General features: G+C 43.9%; 1 protein-coding gene and 1 long non-coding RNA gene across 2 annotated transcripts in view; one reads left to right on the top strand and one right to left on the bottom strand.

The window, feature by feature from the left end:
- Positions 1 to 2,219: 2,219 nt before the first annotated feature.
- LOC308573319 lies at positions 2,220 to 7,103 on the top strand. Its single transcript, XR_014002031.1, has 2 exons — positions 2,220 to 2,610; positions 2,881 to 7,103. It is a non-coding gene; the product is annotated as an uncharacterized lncRNA (long non-coding RNA).
- Positions 7,104 to 12,697: 5,594 nt separating this feature from the next.
- The window catches only part of HOMER2 (homer scaffold protein 2), a 79,589-nt gene continuing 75,391 nt past the window's right edge, over positions 12,698 to 16,895 (bottom strand). The window contains exons 8-9 of the mRNA XM_081170083.1: positions 15,890 to 15,970; positions 12,698 to 13,552 (exon numbers count right to left, since the gene is read on the bottom strand). Of these exons, the coding sequence (XP_081026209.1) occupies positions 13,364 to 13,552; positions 15,890 to 15,970 (270 nt within the window). The 3' untranslated portion in view covers positions 12,698 to 13,363. The remainder of the gene's footprint in view (positions 13,553 to 15,889; positions 15,971 to 16,895) is intronic.

The raw sequence follows: 16,895 nt of genomic DNA on the forward strand, positions 1-16,895 counted from the left end.
ACTACCAAGAAGGCCCTCTGCCTGGTTCCCTGTAACCTCGCTTCTCACAGGGAGGGAACCACCAGAAGGCCCTTGGCGCTGGACCTCAGTGTCCAGGCTGAATGATGGGGGTGGAAATGCTCCTTCAGATATACTGGGCCAAGGCCATTTAGGGCTTTAAAGGTCAGCACCAACACTTCGAATTGTGCTTGGAAACGTACTGGGAGCCAATGTAGGTCTTTCAAGACTGGTGTTATGTGGTTTCAGTAGCCGCTCCCAGTCACCAGTCTTGCTGCTGCATTCTGGATTAGTGGATACTACAATGCTCAGTAGGGATGCGGGTGGCGCTGTGGGTTAAACCACAGCCCTTGGTTAGAGAGAGAGAGAGAGAGAGAGAGAGAGAGAGAGAGAGAGAGAGTTGTTGTGGGGTTTTCTTTTGCAGATGTGCAAATTGGGCTCTCCTACTGAAGGGACGCGGGTAGCGCTGTGGGTTAAACCACAGAGCCTAGGGCTCGCCGATCAGAAGGTCAGCAGTTCGAATCCCTGCGACGGGGTGAGCTCCCGTTGTTCGGTTCCTGCTCCTGCCAACCTAGCAGTTCGAAAGCAAAGTGCAAGTAGATAAATAGGTACCGCTCTGGCGGTAAGGTAAACGGTGTTTCCGTGCGCTGCTCTGGTTTGCCAGAAGCGGCTTAGTCATGCTGGCCACATGACCCGGAAGCTGTACGCTGGCTCACACCCTGTTCATATCTTTAATGTGCCCTTAAGACAGTATTTGTGAGGAAAGAGACAATGGGGAGGTTTCCCACTTTGACCTTGCAGAGAAATATCTGAGGTCAATTTGTTCAGGACCTTTTCTGTGGGGTTTCAGACATGTGGTTTATATATACAGTTATGAACATTTATTTTTATATATATCTGACCTTAAAATTCTTATAACAACTACTTATTAAATTTATATGCCGCCCTTCATCCGAAAACCACTGGGCACTTCACAACATAAAAATACAAAATGAGAACACAAAACAAATAATAAAAACAAGATCAAAACCAACAACCCTACCTCCCAGAGTCACAGAGTTCCCAAGAAAGAGGAATTTATTGTTAAACCACTTTAGAAATTGCAGCTCTGTAAAGGTAATAGGGGTATCCTGACAACTTTCAGTACTCTTAACAAGCTACAGCTCCCAGAATTATTTGAGGGAAGCCATAGTATAAAAGTGCTTGTAATTTTTAGTGCGACTAGGGTGCAATTGGCTTCACTTAAAAAATTGCATACTGCCAAAGCCTTCCCACATTTTTAGACATCTATTGCCACTTCACACCTGCCTATCCGAGGTGTAAGACCAGAATGACTATAGCCTATCACATATAAATACGAGTCTACTTAAAATGTGAAGACTGGGGTGCGTACGTGTGATATTCTAAAAATGTGTGTGTGTCTGTGTGTCCCCAAAGAACACTATTAATACAACTTGGTAATAATAATTGGTGCATGTTTGATGAGAGCACAATTGCATAAAGCGACTTGTTTTCTGCCTTGCTTTCTGTGTAGAATGGAGAAAAAAAAAGTATTTTGTCAAACTTTCCCAAGCTGTCTTAGTTTTGAGTGGGTGATTTGGTATACTATAATTAGGAGCTCGTTTCGGAAATGTTCCTGTAGGCCACCATCACCGAGCGCTGCCGTATCCATAGCAACAGCGGTTGCCTGGATTCCTCCAAGAAGCTATTCGGTTCTTAAGAGGGAGGGCCTTCGTTCTGACGTTGCTGTTTACATTCCCCCAAAGGCTTTTCCTGGCTCGGAGACAGCCATGCCACAGCTTTGCAGAGGAGAGAACATTATGGCAACAGATGACGTAAAACGGCTTTTTCTCCTACGTTCCCCCTTGGTACCTGGCTAAGTGTGAGCAACATAATTCTGTTTCACGCTGCCTGCTTTGGGATGCTTAGACGGCGACAGCTCATAAAACAGAATTCGCCAGGGATTAGTCAAGCGGAAACAAGGGCACATCCGCCCCATACATTTAAGCACACTTACGCCACTTTGGGACGCAGGTGGCGCTGTGGGTTAAACCACAGAGCCTAGGACTTGCCGATCAGAAGGTCGGCAGTTCGAATCCCCGCGACGGGGTGAGCTCCTGTTGCGCGGTCCCAGCTCCTGCCAGCCTAGCAGTTCGAAAGCACATCAAAGTGCAAGTAGATAAATAGGTACCGCTCCAGCAGGAAGGTAAACGGCGTTTCCGTACACTGCTCTGATTCGCCCGAAGCGGCTTAGTCATGCTGGCCACATGACCCGGAAGCGGTACGCTGGCTCCCTTGGCCAATAAAGTGAGATGAGCGCTGCAACCCCAGAGTCGGCCATGACTGGACCTAATGGTCAGGGGTCCCTTTACCTTTACGCCACTTTAACAATTCTGCCTTTCAACCCACCCACCCCCATAATTCTGGGAAATGTAGTTTCATAGGGAACTCTGGGAGTTCTACCTCTGGAAGGGTAATAGGCATATCTAAGCAATGCTCAGCACCCTTAGCAAAGTACAGCTCCCAGAATTCTGCTGGGGAAGCCATGACTGTTTATTGCCACTTCTCTAAATCTAACATTGAGTTAGATTTATGGGAACAATTGTGGAAAATGTAATGTGCTGAAGTTCTCACCCTGGGCCAGCAGGGGGATACTGTAGATAGTTTTCACTCAGGTCCACATATTCAAATAAGGAATTGAAAGTGACGTTCAGTGATTGGATAGTTACAGAAAGTTGTTACTGTTGCTTTTGTAGTGGAGCTCTATATAAGCAGGCTGGCTGAGCTCTTCAGTTCAGTTCTGTTCTGGCCTGTGAATAAACAAGAGCTGCTTGAAGAATTGCTGTGTCGTCTGATATATTCACCCACAACTTAACAGAAAAGTGGATTGAAGTTCGCTGTTTGTCATACACTAAAGGCAAACTACTTGAAGATGATCCATAAGTGGTATTTAACACCAAACAGATCAACAAAGATGTTTAAATCAGAGACAGGTAACTGTTGGAAGTGTAAAGAGGTCGAAGGGTCATTCTTCCACATGTGGTGATCTTGCAGCGTACTTAAAGGTTATTGGGAAATAATATATAATGAACTTTAAAAAATAATGTTTAAAAGAAAATTTCCCCCCAAACCCAGAAGCTTTCCTCCTGGGTATAATAGCACCAGAAGTCCGCCCCAAAAATCAGAATAACCTATTCATGTATGCGACTACAGCAGCAAGAATGCTACCAGCGCAAAAAAATGGAGAACAGGTGCAGGACCAACGAAAGAAGAGTGGCACGTTAAAATGTTGGAATATGTGGAATTAGCAGGAATGGCCAGTAGAATAAGAAATCGAGATGAAAAATGGTTTAAGGAGGACTGGGAGAGAGAGAGAGAGAGAGAGAGAGAGAGAGAGAGAGAGAGAGAGAGAGATATTAGATGAAAAACTATGATAAGCATGATGCTAGTAACTTCAGCAGTAAGTAAGAACAAGAGATAAGGAGAGTAAAAGAGAAAGGATTGGAAAACTAAGAAGATGCAAGGGGGGGGGGAGTGGATTATAAAAGGAGCCATGGGAAGAGAGGAAGGGAAGTCCACTAATGTTTGTACAGTGGTACCTCTGGTTGCGAAGGGGATCCGTTCTGGAGGCCCGTTCACAACATGAAAAGAGCGCAACCCACAGCGGCGCGCCTGCACACGCGCAGGTTGCGATTTGCCGCTTCTGCGCATGCGCGTGACATCATTTTGCGCTTCTGTGCATGCGCGAGTGGCGAAACCCGGAAGTAACCCTTTCTGGTACTCCCGGGTCGCCCTGGGATGTAACCTGAAAGAACGTAACATGAAGTGGACATAACATGAGGTGTGACTGTATCTTTGAAAGAAATAGAAGATATTACAATTTTGAATTGTATTTGAAATGCAAATAAATAAAATATGTGTGTGTGGGGGGGAATAGAGTGGCGTCTGTTGTTAGCATATGTCTGTCTCAAGAGACAATGCACTGCGCCTCCGGGGGTGAAGTCAAACCGCTATGCAACTATGGGAAGGGAAATGGCGAATTAGGGCTGGGGATACCAGACTGTTGCTATGTTCAGGTGGGACTAAATCACATGTGATATGCCACCCATTTTTAAAAGCGTGCTTAGAACTGGTCACTGTCTCCCCATCCCCTGAAATATCCACCAAACAGGGTTTTAATCCACATTGGGGCCACTTCCCTTCCCATAACATTTTACCCACTCAAATTCTATGCCAAACACACACACACACACACACACACACACACACACACACACACACACACCTGTGTTGCTCTTTTCCCCGAAGGCGCTGTTTATTTCAAACAGCACACTGGGGGATCAACAGCAGTGGTCTTGCTCAATTAAAGTGCTCTGCATACATTCAAATCCAGGTTGACTTTTATTTGAAGGGCGGAGGGAACTCTCCCAAGTAGAACACAAGGCAACAAGAAAGTGTAATTCAGAAAACCGGAAGTTTATCGAGTCAGGACAGAACTTGGTATTGTGTTTTTTTTAAACTTAAATATATGACATAAATGACTCTATAATACAATAAAATCAGATAAAAATTACAGAAAATTCATAAAAGAAAAATGTTTTGCTTTTCCAAATATATATATTAAAAAACCATCATTTACTGCTACTAGAAGAGATTCCACATATCAATGTTTGCTGAATATTCAGTGACAAGGAGGAAGGGGACTTGTTCACAGCAGACAAGTAACAAGGTAAAAGATAATTTCACACCAATCAACCTACAATAATATCTTCAGGTTGATTAATCATATTTTATATCTGGATAAAAATATACAGTTTAATCACTGCAATGTTTTCCCACACTCTTATAATCAGTTAATTCATCTTTCACTAAACCTTACTTGGAACCATGAGAACATATTGCAAATTACTAAAGGCTCATCTTACTTTTAGAACATTTGGTATAGCAATATCGCACTAAAATACTCTCGTATTTGTTAACTACAAGGGAAGAATATATTTCAGTTCTTAAAAGTGCTCTGTACAGCAACATTCAATTTCAGAATGTATCACAATCTGTAGCATAATAAATTCAAAATGCCTTTTTCTAGTATTGTCAACTAACCTCCCCCTCTCTCTGCCAGACACACACATCAAATTGAAAACAATTGTGCAAGACTTAGGATATCAGTTTGTACCTTTTTAGGGGGACAATATTTCTTCTTGGTTGGCATATGGCTAAAATAAAATTATTGCTAGCCGGTATTAGAAAACAGAAAACACAAGTTAATTCCCTTAACTGCCCAGATACATTTTAACTCAAAACATTTTAATAACTCACACTAGGTTTCCTAAATGCCATGGGGGCAGACCTGTGTGCCATGCTCAAAATAAGTCAAACTCAGGATTGTATTGGATCATGGCTATGGTGTTAAAATGAAATATACTTCTAAGGAATTGTGCTTAGAATCATGGCCTTACATTCCAGATCCATTTAAGGTAATAACAGCTTCAATAGCCCAGAATCACTACAGGAATCCAAAATCTGCCAACCCACTACTTGTTGCCACCACAAGAGTCAAACCATAAATTGACAAGTTGAAGCATATGATGCTCATCCACACCAGCAGCTTTCTAAAGTCTCAAGCAAAGAGCTTTTTGAGACCTGCTAGGATAATTTGTCCCTGGGAGTTTCGCTATTTGTGATGGCAGCCAGTTCTCCCCACAATGCCGTTAAATGACTCAACTTCTGTGGCATTGTCAGAAATCCAAGATGGCGGCTGTGAATCTCCAAGGCAAAGGCTTCAGGGCCCATGGGACAGCTCCCCAATGATGGAGCTGGCCCTGTCTGTATGCAGTGCAAATGCCCAGTTAAGGTATCTGGTCCTGCCACACTGGGACAAATCCATTCAATTATGGCACCTGATACGAACTTGCTATCAATGCTTCCAAATGCTACAAAGGCCAGGTGGCCACATCTATGCTGTGTACTGTACAGTGCCGGTGTCAAAGCTTTGTCACAAAGCATGAGCTATGGTTGCAGAAGCACCCTTGGATTTAAATGCAGCTGGGTTAAACCACAGAGCCTAGGACTTGCCGATCAGAAGGTCAGTGGTTCGAATCCTCGCAAAGGGGTGGGCTCCCATTGCTCTGTCCCAGCTCCTGCCAACCTAGCAGCGGGAAGGTAAACGGCGTTTCCGTGCGCTGCTCTGGTTCGCCAGAAGCGTCTTAGTCCTGCTGGCCACATGACCCGGAAGCTGTACGCCAGCTCCCACGGCCAATAAAGCAAGATGAGCGCCGCAACCCCAGTCGGTCACGACTGGACCAAATGGTCAGGGGTCCCTTTACCTTTACCTTTCCTCCTTCCACAATAGGTGGAAAGCAATACTAACCTCCCTCCCAAGGTTGTTGCAAGTATTACTCTGGTGATGTTACATGAAGCGCATTGAACACCTCAGGAAGAGCTACATATATAAATGCCAACAGTTATCTCAAGTCATCGGCACACATCCATCCAGCTACTCTGGTAGCACTGTAACAAGTTACAAGACTGCAGATGGCTACATGCTCCACTTAGAAGCCATGTTGGCTTATAAGCAGCATATAAATAAGTAAATAATGATTATTGCAAACTGAACTTGTTATTGTGCACCAGTTTCCCACAAGATATATTTTCATTCCTTAAAAGAGGCGTGTGTCTGCATGATTTCCACTAAGTGGTAAGGTTGACATCATTAGAGTGGGTTACTAACAGATCCCAGAAATTCATCTTTTGCCCCAGTCCAGCAATTTTACATGAAGTGGCCTTCAGGTTATGATCGCAAGCACACTTTTGTGAAAGCACCACTGGAATCGATGGAAAGTTGCATCCAGGTAATTAGAATAATCTACAGGTACAGATGAAACACATAGTACAGAGCTTTGGGGGTAGTTCCATTTCAAAACCACAGCTGGCGCGACTATCCCCATTTGGGTCCTTTCCCATAGTAAAAGCAGCCTTCACACAAACACACCCTAATGTGAAATGGTACAATCCAAAGAACCATGTGATTTACCTACAGACTGGCTCAGCGTCCTTAAGACCAGGGGTATAAGAAGCCAAAGCAATAGAAAGAAGCAATATAGTAATCAATCAATCGTTTACAAATATGCACATAAACTTTATATGCATATATAGGCACCTTGATGTTTTAAAAGTTAATCTCCACCTTTTCATTTTATCACAGTAAAATGTCATACTGGCTAGCCATTCTACAAACTCCATTCAACACATCTTCCACCAACAGAATACAGTATACATATTAATATCAACTATATTTGCAGAGGGTTGTGGCCAACTAAGGCCTACTCAGAGTAAACCCACTGAAATGAATGAACCTAAGTTAGTCATGTCTATTAACTTCAGTGGGTCTACATTGAGCAGGGCGAGCCTTGGATACAACCCCAGCGTTCTTTAATAGATATAACCTTATATATAGTACCCTTTTTGACTCAAGGTATCTTATTACTACTGAACATAGCATTCAGTATTTCAGACAGTAACTTCTTCAAAATTGCTAGCCCACCCCCCTGGTCTGAAGATGGTGCTTTGGAGTGCCAGATCATTAAATGGAGAATTGACAGCCACCAAGGGGTTAATCCTGGATGAGAGAACTGTCAAAAGTTTCATTTTCCTGACCAGGGTACCAGACATATCAGGTTTTGGGTTTCGGGGCTTGTAATTGAGGATAATGTAGCGAGAACAGAATGAGTATTTTGTGGGTATAACCTGCTCCCCAACAATCTCCCTAGCTTATCTAACCCGGGCGGTCTTAGGTGTGGTTTTGAAGACTGGTGGTGATGGGTGGACGCGGGTGGCGCTGTGGGTTAAACCACAGAGCCTAGGGCTTGCCGATCAGAAGGTCGACGGTTCGAATCCCTGCGATGGGGTAAGCTCCCATTGCTCAGTCCCCGCTCCTGCCAACCTAGCAGTTTGAAAGCATGTCAAAGTAGATAAACAGGTACCACTCCGGTGGGAAGGTAAACAGCATTTCTGTGTGCTGCTCTGGTTCGCCAGAAGCGGCTTAGTCATGCTGACCACATGACCCGGAAACTGTATGCCGGTTCCCTCGGCCAATAAAGCGAGATGAGCGCTGCAACCCCAGAGTCATCTGCGACTGGACCTAATAGTCAGGGGTCCCTTTACCTTTACGTGCTGGGTGTCTTCAGCATTCAGCCTCCAGATGTCTCACAGGCTTGGATGGTCCACACCAGTTCCAACTGTGGAGATGCTTTGACCTCTTCCTCTCTACTGCCTTTGATCTGGGCTCCATGTTGCTGAACCAAATGGGCCCTTGCTTAGCCACACTGGTGGTGGTCCAAATGGAACTAACTGGTACCGTGCAAAGCATGAAGTAATGCTATGCGTGAAAGCAGCTCTTTGGCATTTTGATTCCAGCCTACCTTTGTTTATGCTGTGCTTGGGAAAAGTTTGTTGTTGGTTTTAAATTCATGACATTGCAATGCCAATTGTATTGTATTTGTTGACCATTGGTTATTATGCTCACTTTATGCACTTTAAATTTATTCTGCAAACTATCTTGTGAGGGCAATGCACCCTGAAAGTCTGGTTAGAAATCCATTCAGTTATGCAAATAAATCTGCTGAGGCATGACTAGGTTCCTCCGAATTTTGGTAACTCTGAATTTCTTGTTTATCCAGTCTTAAGTCCAGTTCTGCACATCAGTTTGAGAAATGCACTTCCTCATGAAAGTTCACCAGCATTTTAGTGCAAATTTCTCTCAAAATGCACATATACTTGTATGCAGTTTCCCATAAAATGCACATTTTGGCAGAGCAATTTCCCCAAATATCATAATTTTTTTGTATACATCATTATTTTCACTTTACCCTGGTCATTACTTGGCTGTAGAACAGCATTGCAAAATTCAGAAATGCGTACATTCCAAAAAATGACTGCGTTTCAATTTATGTATTTGGATAGTGCAAATTATGTAGCTTCATTCACATTCAAATATGAAGTGAATCAAATTTCTTACCCATCTCCAGGCATGCCATGCAAAGTCCTCAGGGAAACACAATGCTAATATGGACCCTTTTTGCCATTTTTTAAATTGGGAGCAAACATTGAATAAGATATGGCAGCAGCACCTGAGGCTCCCCCAAATTGCTTTAGGAACCAGATTCGGGGTACAGGAAGATGCAGCCTTATTATATCAGAATATTTGTTCATTTAGCCAATAGTGGCTGACTGAATGCAACTGACAATTCTCCAGGTTTCCCAGGGGAGAGTGGTTGTTACCATAACCTGCTGCTTGACCCTTTTTAAGTGTAAATGCTGGGCACTGAAGTTGAAATCATTGCATGCCCTCTACCAATGAGCAATGGTTCTAAGCCCCACTTGATCCCAAATGATCTGGTTTGTGGTCACTTCAAAAGAGGAGAAAATATCTATGATCAACATCTTGAAATCTTCTGACTACTGCTAGGACGGCCCCACTTTCTGGGAAGACAGAGGTAGCCAACTTAATAGCACAACCAACGTGCCATCTCTCCTGGCCAACTCACCACTACACAAAACCAGTGCAGCAGATGGTAGACTAAGGAAGGGGCTGGGGTGTAAAAACACAGGCCTTTAAATGATTTGTGTAAAAAAATAAAATAAAATACAAGGCAGCCTTGGTGTCATTTATGGCAGCTGTAGGTTTTATAGAAGCCTGTTTTCAGTTCTAAAATGTCAAAGACTTTGCTCCTGGCAAAGGACCGTCTCCGTGTTTTAATTGCCAAAGAAGAGGACATAACACAGAAGGCCAATCCTGTCACCCTGTTGGCCTTGACCTGTGCTGCCCACATGCTCCTCATCATGGCTTCAGCTCAGCCTAACACACCTAAGTCACCTGGCTCTGACCTGAAAGAGAAGCTCTGAATCTAGCCTTTCACCAGCACCTGCACAGATAATACTTGTGATCTTGGATCAGGAGCCTGTGAATTGTGGAAGAAGGAAAAAGTAGGTTAGGCGGAGGCTCAAAGCAGCGAGAAATCAGATTAGAGGCATGGGGTGGGCGAGGGGGCAGGAAATTTGGTTCCAAGGAGTTCAGTGGGAAAGGTTTACTGGTGAGCAGATGGCTTTGCTCTCAGGAGCCAAAGGAAGCAAAAATTAAGGAGAGCTGTGTGCTTTGGGTGCAGCCAAATGCTTGGCTTGCTATTTCAGATCTGTTTTGTTAACTCTGCTTGTGCATTCAGATCCTTGTGCCTCGCGCCTCTCTTCTCGCGCCTCCCTATGGACCACTCACAACTCTGAACCTCCTTTCCTAGGCCCATCTGCTAACCCTGCCTCTAGAATCTGAGAAGCTCACCCAATGGCAGCCTGACTCCTCTCTCCGCTCCCCACCATCCGCCACGACATTAGGCAAAATCTCAAGCAATCACGGACTCCGTCACCACCATAAAACCCCATGGCACACTGCAATATAGATATGCATATATATCAGCAGAAAGAATAGCTAACTGTTTTGGCAGTGGATCAGGTTTCATCAGCTAAGAAGCTGTTGCAAAATGCCCTCTTCATACTTTGTACCTTATGAGGAAATGGGAGAGTCACACAGTCCAAAATGAGAGCTTTATGTCCAACGCTTTTTCAATAAGAAGGTGGCTTTTTATATTAAGAGCAGAGAAAATTGAATCACACACCCATGCAATGGCAGACACAAAAGGAGAGAGCAGTGTGAATGATGAGTTGAACTCCCTCCTGCAGTTTTAAAAGCAGTTAGAAGCTGCAGGCGCTTAACACACAGGACAGAAAAATGGAAGAGGAGGTAGCTTGCTGTTGAGCTTCCACACATCTGCATGGCAGGCAAAGGAGGTGAGTTCGGGTAACTACCAGTACTAAGATCCATAACGGGCATGACTAAAAAGTGTTTTCCAGTGTGATACAGTCTCAGTAGCTGACAGACATTTGTGTCAGCAGCCTTCCCCAGTGCCCTCTAGAAGTTTTAGACAACTCCCATCCGTCCCAGCTAGCATGGCCAGGGTGATGGAAGACGTAGCCCCAAACATGTAGAAGGCACAAGATTGGGAAGGTTTAGAGCTTAGTTTGAGATACGACTCTGGTTTTTGTAATTCCAAGGGCTCAGCCCTGAAAGAAGCTGAAGGCGCTAACGGGAGTGTTTTGGAGCATGTGAAAATGACTTTCTCGTTTCATCCCAGATGTGACCACCGCCAGCCTTGATTCATCTGGAATTAAAGAGCAGGTCTTTGGGGGCAGAGCAGAAACCTTCGAGGTGGGTTGATGTCCCAGGTTGTTCCTTTTTAGGTGGCCATGTGTCTTGATGCTTAGTTTGAAGACACCCCACTGAACTCTTGGATTGAGGACTCTTGGATGGAGACTTAATTCTAAAACCCAGCTGCAACCACTGCCACTGTCTGCAACAACTCTTCCATTCCCCTCCCCTCCAATTCGTGCCTGGTTGCTGCTGCATCTAATATCTTTACATCAGGCACCAACCTCATAGCCAGAACGGCACCAATTAACCACATTTCCCCCTTCTTGCCTAAACTTTTGGCAACAACTGAGAAATTCAGAACCGTTTATTTATAATTTACCTGCTCCTTTGTCTTGCTTCCACCTTTATTTCCATAATAAAAAAATTCCTTCCTGTAGCACCTTAAAGACCAACTAAGTTAGTTCTTGGTATAAGCTTTCGTGTGCATGCACACTTCTTCAGATACATCTGTAACTTTATTTCCATGTCACTGATACTTTTATTCAAACAGGCTCTTTGAATCCTTACGATGGTTTAAAGCATAGGTAGGCAAACTAAGGCCAGGGGGCCAGATCCAGCCCAATCGCCTTCTTAATCCGGCCCGTGGACACTCTGGGAATCTGTGTGTTTTTTACATGAGCAGAATGTGCCTTTTTATTTAAAATGCATCTCTGGGTTATTTGTGGGGCATAGGAATCCGTTCATTTTTCTTCTTCTTCAAAATATAATCCGCCCCCCCCACAAGATCTGAGGGACAGTGGACCGGCCCCCTGCTGAAAAAGTTTGCCGACCACTGGTTTAAAGTCTTTGTTGCAACCAATGTCTGAGGTTTCTCTGGGTGAAGAGGTGGAACATAAATGGTTTTAAAACAAATACCTGTATCCTGAATGTAAAAATGGTGCTGCCAGCCAGTGCTAGGGGCAGTAACTTGTAGGGCCAACTGCTTACATCAGGGATGGGAAACCTGTTCCAGCCCAAGGGCCACATGCCAGTGGATGGAGCAAAGAACGTTAATATTACCTCTGTGTAACACGCCTATGCACGCTCACACAGCCTGCTCTGTTCTCCATCCGGAGAAGCAAAAGGCATTGCCAGAGTTCAAGGGCAAATTCCAGCCAGGCAAAAACACTTGTGGTACAAAGCAGGACCAGCAAGGGATGTGGTGTTGGAGAACTTCCAAGGGACAGCTGGAGAGGCATTTGACTCCTGGGCCAGAGGCTTCCTACTTAACATCCTTTGCTCCGGGAGTGAACTGACCCTGGTTCCTAGGAACAGTGCCCATCTCTCCGGCATTCAGATGGCTAATGTACAACACCTGCATTTCTAAACACCCTCAAAGGCTTGGAAACCGCCAACCAACTTTGGGTAACTACCACCACGTCCATTCTACCAGAAGTGCAAAGGGCCACACATTGTGATTTCTACACCGATTTCAAATGCACATTGTTGAACGATGGCAAATTCTGTATGAAAAGGCCTCGTGGGTATTTTTTTTTTATTAAATAAAAAGCCACCACTGAATTCTTCAAATGAGGCTTCACAATTTGATCCTAAGGCCATGAGCATCTACTAAAAGAATATTTCTCTGCCTGCCAATGGCTGCTCCCAAGTGCACTTCTCTTTTTCAAGCCCATGGACAAATTGCAAGCATCTCCTCTCATCTTCACTGTGGTCTGTTACACACACACACACACAAATAAAACTGCAAGGGCTTGATAATCAAGATTAGGAAAAGGCTCGCTTCCTGTTTCTATGGTTGCAGCAGCCCTTAAGATAGAAATTTCCCTGCAACAACTAATGCATATTCATTTTAAGGTAGGTCTAGTTCGATTTTCCTGAGGCAAGAACCCTCCCCCACCTGTTCACAAACCCTCCAAGTCCAGAAGCAGAAAGATAAACAAAGCTCTACCTTAAAAAAGAAAAGTCAACAACAATTTTTGGAAAGAAAGGAAGAAAAGGAAGAATGGGTAGTGGGGGAGAGAACCATTAAATCTTTAAATTCTATGTACAAATCACATTGCAAACAAGAAGAATACTCTGGTTATATTTTTTTGTGGAACAGACATTTAGGATTAAAATGCACACCCACCAAATGTTAGTTTACAAAAAGATATATGTTGCTATTCCCTAGTTATCAACTCCCAGTTTAGATAGTCCTTGCCGGAAGTCATGCAATTCATCAATCTTTCCATCTAGTACGTCTAAAAAAGTCTGTAACTCAGTCTTAAGGTTGTTTTGTCTGTGTTTGCTCTCTTCCACCTCTGTCCTTAGAGCTCTGACTTTCTCTTCCAGGTCTTTATTCCTTTTCTCAGCAGCCTTAAAAAAAAAAAAGTTGCATTAATGTCTCAACAATAACAGAAAGAGCAAAGGCCCTCCCCACACCTGCCCCATCGCGGCATCTCTTATTTATTGTGTCCATTGCAAACCTACCTGCAAGCAAACTCTGTCAGGGGAAAGGCTATTATTTTATTCTGACTGCTTCACAGAAGGATGTGGAAGAGATGCTTTGCCTTGAATGAGGTCACTTTGGGCAGCTCTTGGCTGGAATTTATGTGCCCTGCTCTGCATATATTACTGCCATTGCTAGCGCTTCAGAATTTGTTCTAAACATTATCTGAAGTTGGTTTGGATCCTGGCTCAGCCGTCCACAAATACAACCTGACAAAACAGCGCCTGGGAACTGATATTGTTTCATTCTGGAACTCAATGTCATTTAAAAATAATAATAATAAGAAAAAGAAATATCTCCCTGGCTGAATGTGTAGGAAGACAGCTAGAAAATAAAATAATAATAATAATAATCATCATCATCATCATCTTTAAGTTCCCTAGCAATGGAGTTTACACCATCAATATAAGCCTGTACAGTGGTACCTCGGGTTAAGTATTTAATTCGTTCTGCAGGTCCGTTCTTAACCTGAAACTGTTCTTAACCTGAAGCACCATTTTAGCTAATGGGGCCTCCAGCTGCTGCCGTGCCACCGGAGCATGATTTCTGTTCTCATCCTGAAGCAAAGTTCTTAACCCGAGGTACTATTTCTGGGTTAGCGGAGTCTGTAACCTGAAGCATATGTAAGCTGAAGCGTATGTAAACCGAGGTACCACTGTACTTGAAATGCTTTGCCCCAGAGGATAGAGTCCCATGTTGCCTCTCCTCAACAAATTCATGATGCATGGGTTGAGATGAAAGATTTACAGATGAAGCCGTTCCTAAATTGTGAAACAGGGTACACCTTCTACAGGCTTGAGCTTCCAAGGCAGAAGACGGGTAAGTCAGTGGAGTGCCAGCAGCACAGGATAGCAACTAGGACTTCAGCACCGAAGGCTCTCTCATCCCTTGAGTAATTCAGGCCCCTCCCTGAACATACTGCTTTTATTGAAAAACATGTCTCCAGCCATGGGTGTAGCCAGGAGTGCAGGGGGGCAGCTGCCCCCCTAAATAAATAAAGTAAATAAATCAAAATATTTAACTGACCAATTGCATCACAGATTACTCAGTTCTGCCACACCTAACATAAAGCCTGCCTCCCTCCCAAATAAATCCTTGTTGTTGTTGTTTAGTTATTTAGTCGTGTCCGACTCTTCGTGACCCCATGGACCAGAGCACGCCAGGCCCTCCTGTCCTCCACTGCCTCCCGCAGTTGGGTCAAACTCATGCTGGTGGCTTCGAGAACACTGTCCAACCATCTCGTCCTCTGTCGTCCCCTTCTCCTTGTGCCCTCAATCTTTCCCAACATCAGGGTCTTGTCCAGGGAGTCTTCTCTTCTCATGAGGTGGCCAAAGTATTGGAGCCTCTGCTTCAGGATCTGTCCTTCCAGTGAGCACTCAGGGCTGATTTCCTTAAGAATGGAGAGGTTTGATCTTCTTGCAGTCCATGGGACTCTCAAGAGTTTCCTCCAGCACCATAATTCAAAAGTATCAATTCTTTGGCGATCAGCCTTCTTTATGGTCCAGCTCTCACTTCCATACATCACTACTGGGGAAATCTTAGCTACACCCATTTCTCTAGCTCTTTTATTTTATGGGCATAAGGAACACAAAACATGGAGGTCGTATTCTACCCAATTGCACACTAATGCAATTAAATAAATGGAAGCCTGAATTTATGATTTGGTTGTTCTGCAGTTATTCCCTGGTTCCCTTAGGCTGCTTTGAGTCCATTCTCATGGTGACTTTTAGAGACCTGTGATCAGGGAGTCCACTTCTCCCTCCTACTAGAGCACTCATTCATTGACAGGTCCTGCGAAGACACCATTGCACTAAGCCATTATTGTACTGTTGGCCTGAGCAGTTAAGGTGTCTTAATATTTTCCATCTGTGTTATGATTATACCTGCACTAAAGTAACTTGCATTCATGAATGGAAGGGAAAACGCTGTGGCTACTTCCCTACTGCTTGGCTCTCCAAGCGAGCAAGCAGCATTATCCTGACATGACCCCAGAGGAGTAGAGGACCAAGAGGGAAAACTGGGTAAAAGTTAAGAGGAAATTGTTTTTCCAACACCTTCACATCTCTACCTGCGCCATCATCATCCAGCATGAATCATACGCTTCAGTTTCCCCAACATAAACATTCTGGCTATAGGTCTTAAGTGGAGTATAATTTTCCTTTTAAAACTGAAAATACATACTGAATAATAATAACCATTCATACCTGCAATTTCTCAGAGACTGTTTCACATTCTGTCATCAACTCTGGTATGATTTCACCCTGTTTCCGAAGATCCTCTATTTCCTAGAGAAAGTAACACAAAAATATAAAGGTTACGAATTTCAACCAGATAATAAAACTTTAAAAAAATCAGTATCAGCCATATACACATTACCCAGCCTTCAGAAATATATACAGGCATTCCCTGCCCCTCAATTTATGCACATTTAATTCACATGCGACTGTGCATACAAACAGCCCCAGAAACCCAGAGGTTGGGGGAGAGGCCTGCAAAGGCTTGACGAAGTCCTACTGTGTCTCCAGCTTGCAAGGAGACTCTCCCTGAAGCCTGAAGGGAGTGTCCTCTTTGGGTTCCTAGGAAGGTCTCCATGTGAGCCAGAGGCACAGTGGGGCTTTGTTCAGCCTCCCAGCTAACAGCTGATGCGCATAAAAGCAACAGCGATAGCTGCTGCGTTTTCCCACATAGCAGCTGCTAGCAGGAATGTCCGCTGCGTTTATTATCTATACATTGCAAGAATCATTCGAGGTCTGCCAGGAGATTTTTGCTATCGTAGTTTTTCAAGTATTCGTTTAATACTATCCATTCTTTATTCACCCTCTGCATTGAGTACCCTCTAACTCTCCCCATCATTATTGCCAATTGGATGTAGTCTGTCATTTTTACCTGCCATTCTGACTTTGTAGGTGTAATTTCACTCTTCCAATTCATTGCGACCAGAATTCTGGCTGCAGATGTTGTGTACATAAAGAGTGGTCTATCTTCTTTCTTGATTTCAGCTGACATTATCCCTAATAAGAAGGCCTCTGCTCTTTTTGTGAATGGGAATTTGAGTATCTTTTAAAATTCATTATATACAATGTCCCAGAACGCTCTGATTTTTTTCACATTCCCACCACATATGCATATATGAACCACTCCCCTTTTTATATCTCCAACAAGTTTCAGATCTATTCTTATACATTTTGGCCAGTTTGGCCACCGACAGAG

This window comes from Podarcis bocagei, assembly GCF_964188305.1.
Source record: "Podarcis bocagei genome assembly, chromosome: 14".
Lineage (NCBI taxonomy): Eukaryota > Metazoa > Chordata > Lepidosauria > Squamata > Lacertidae > Podarcis > Podarcis bocagei.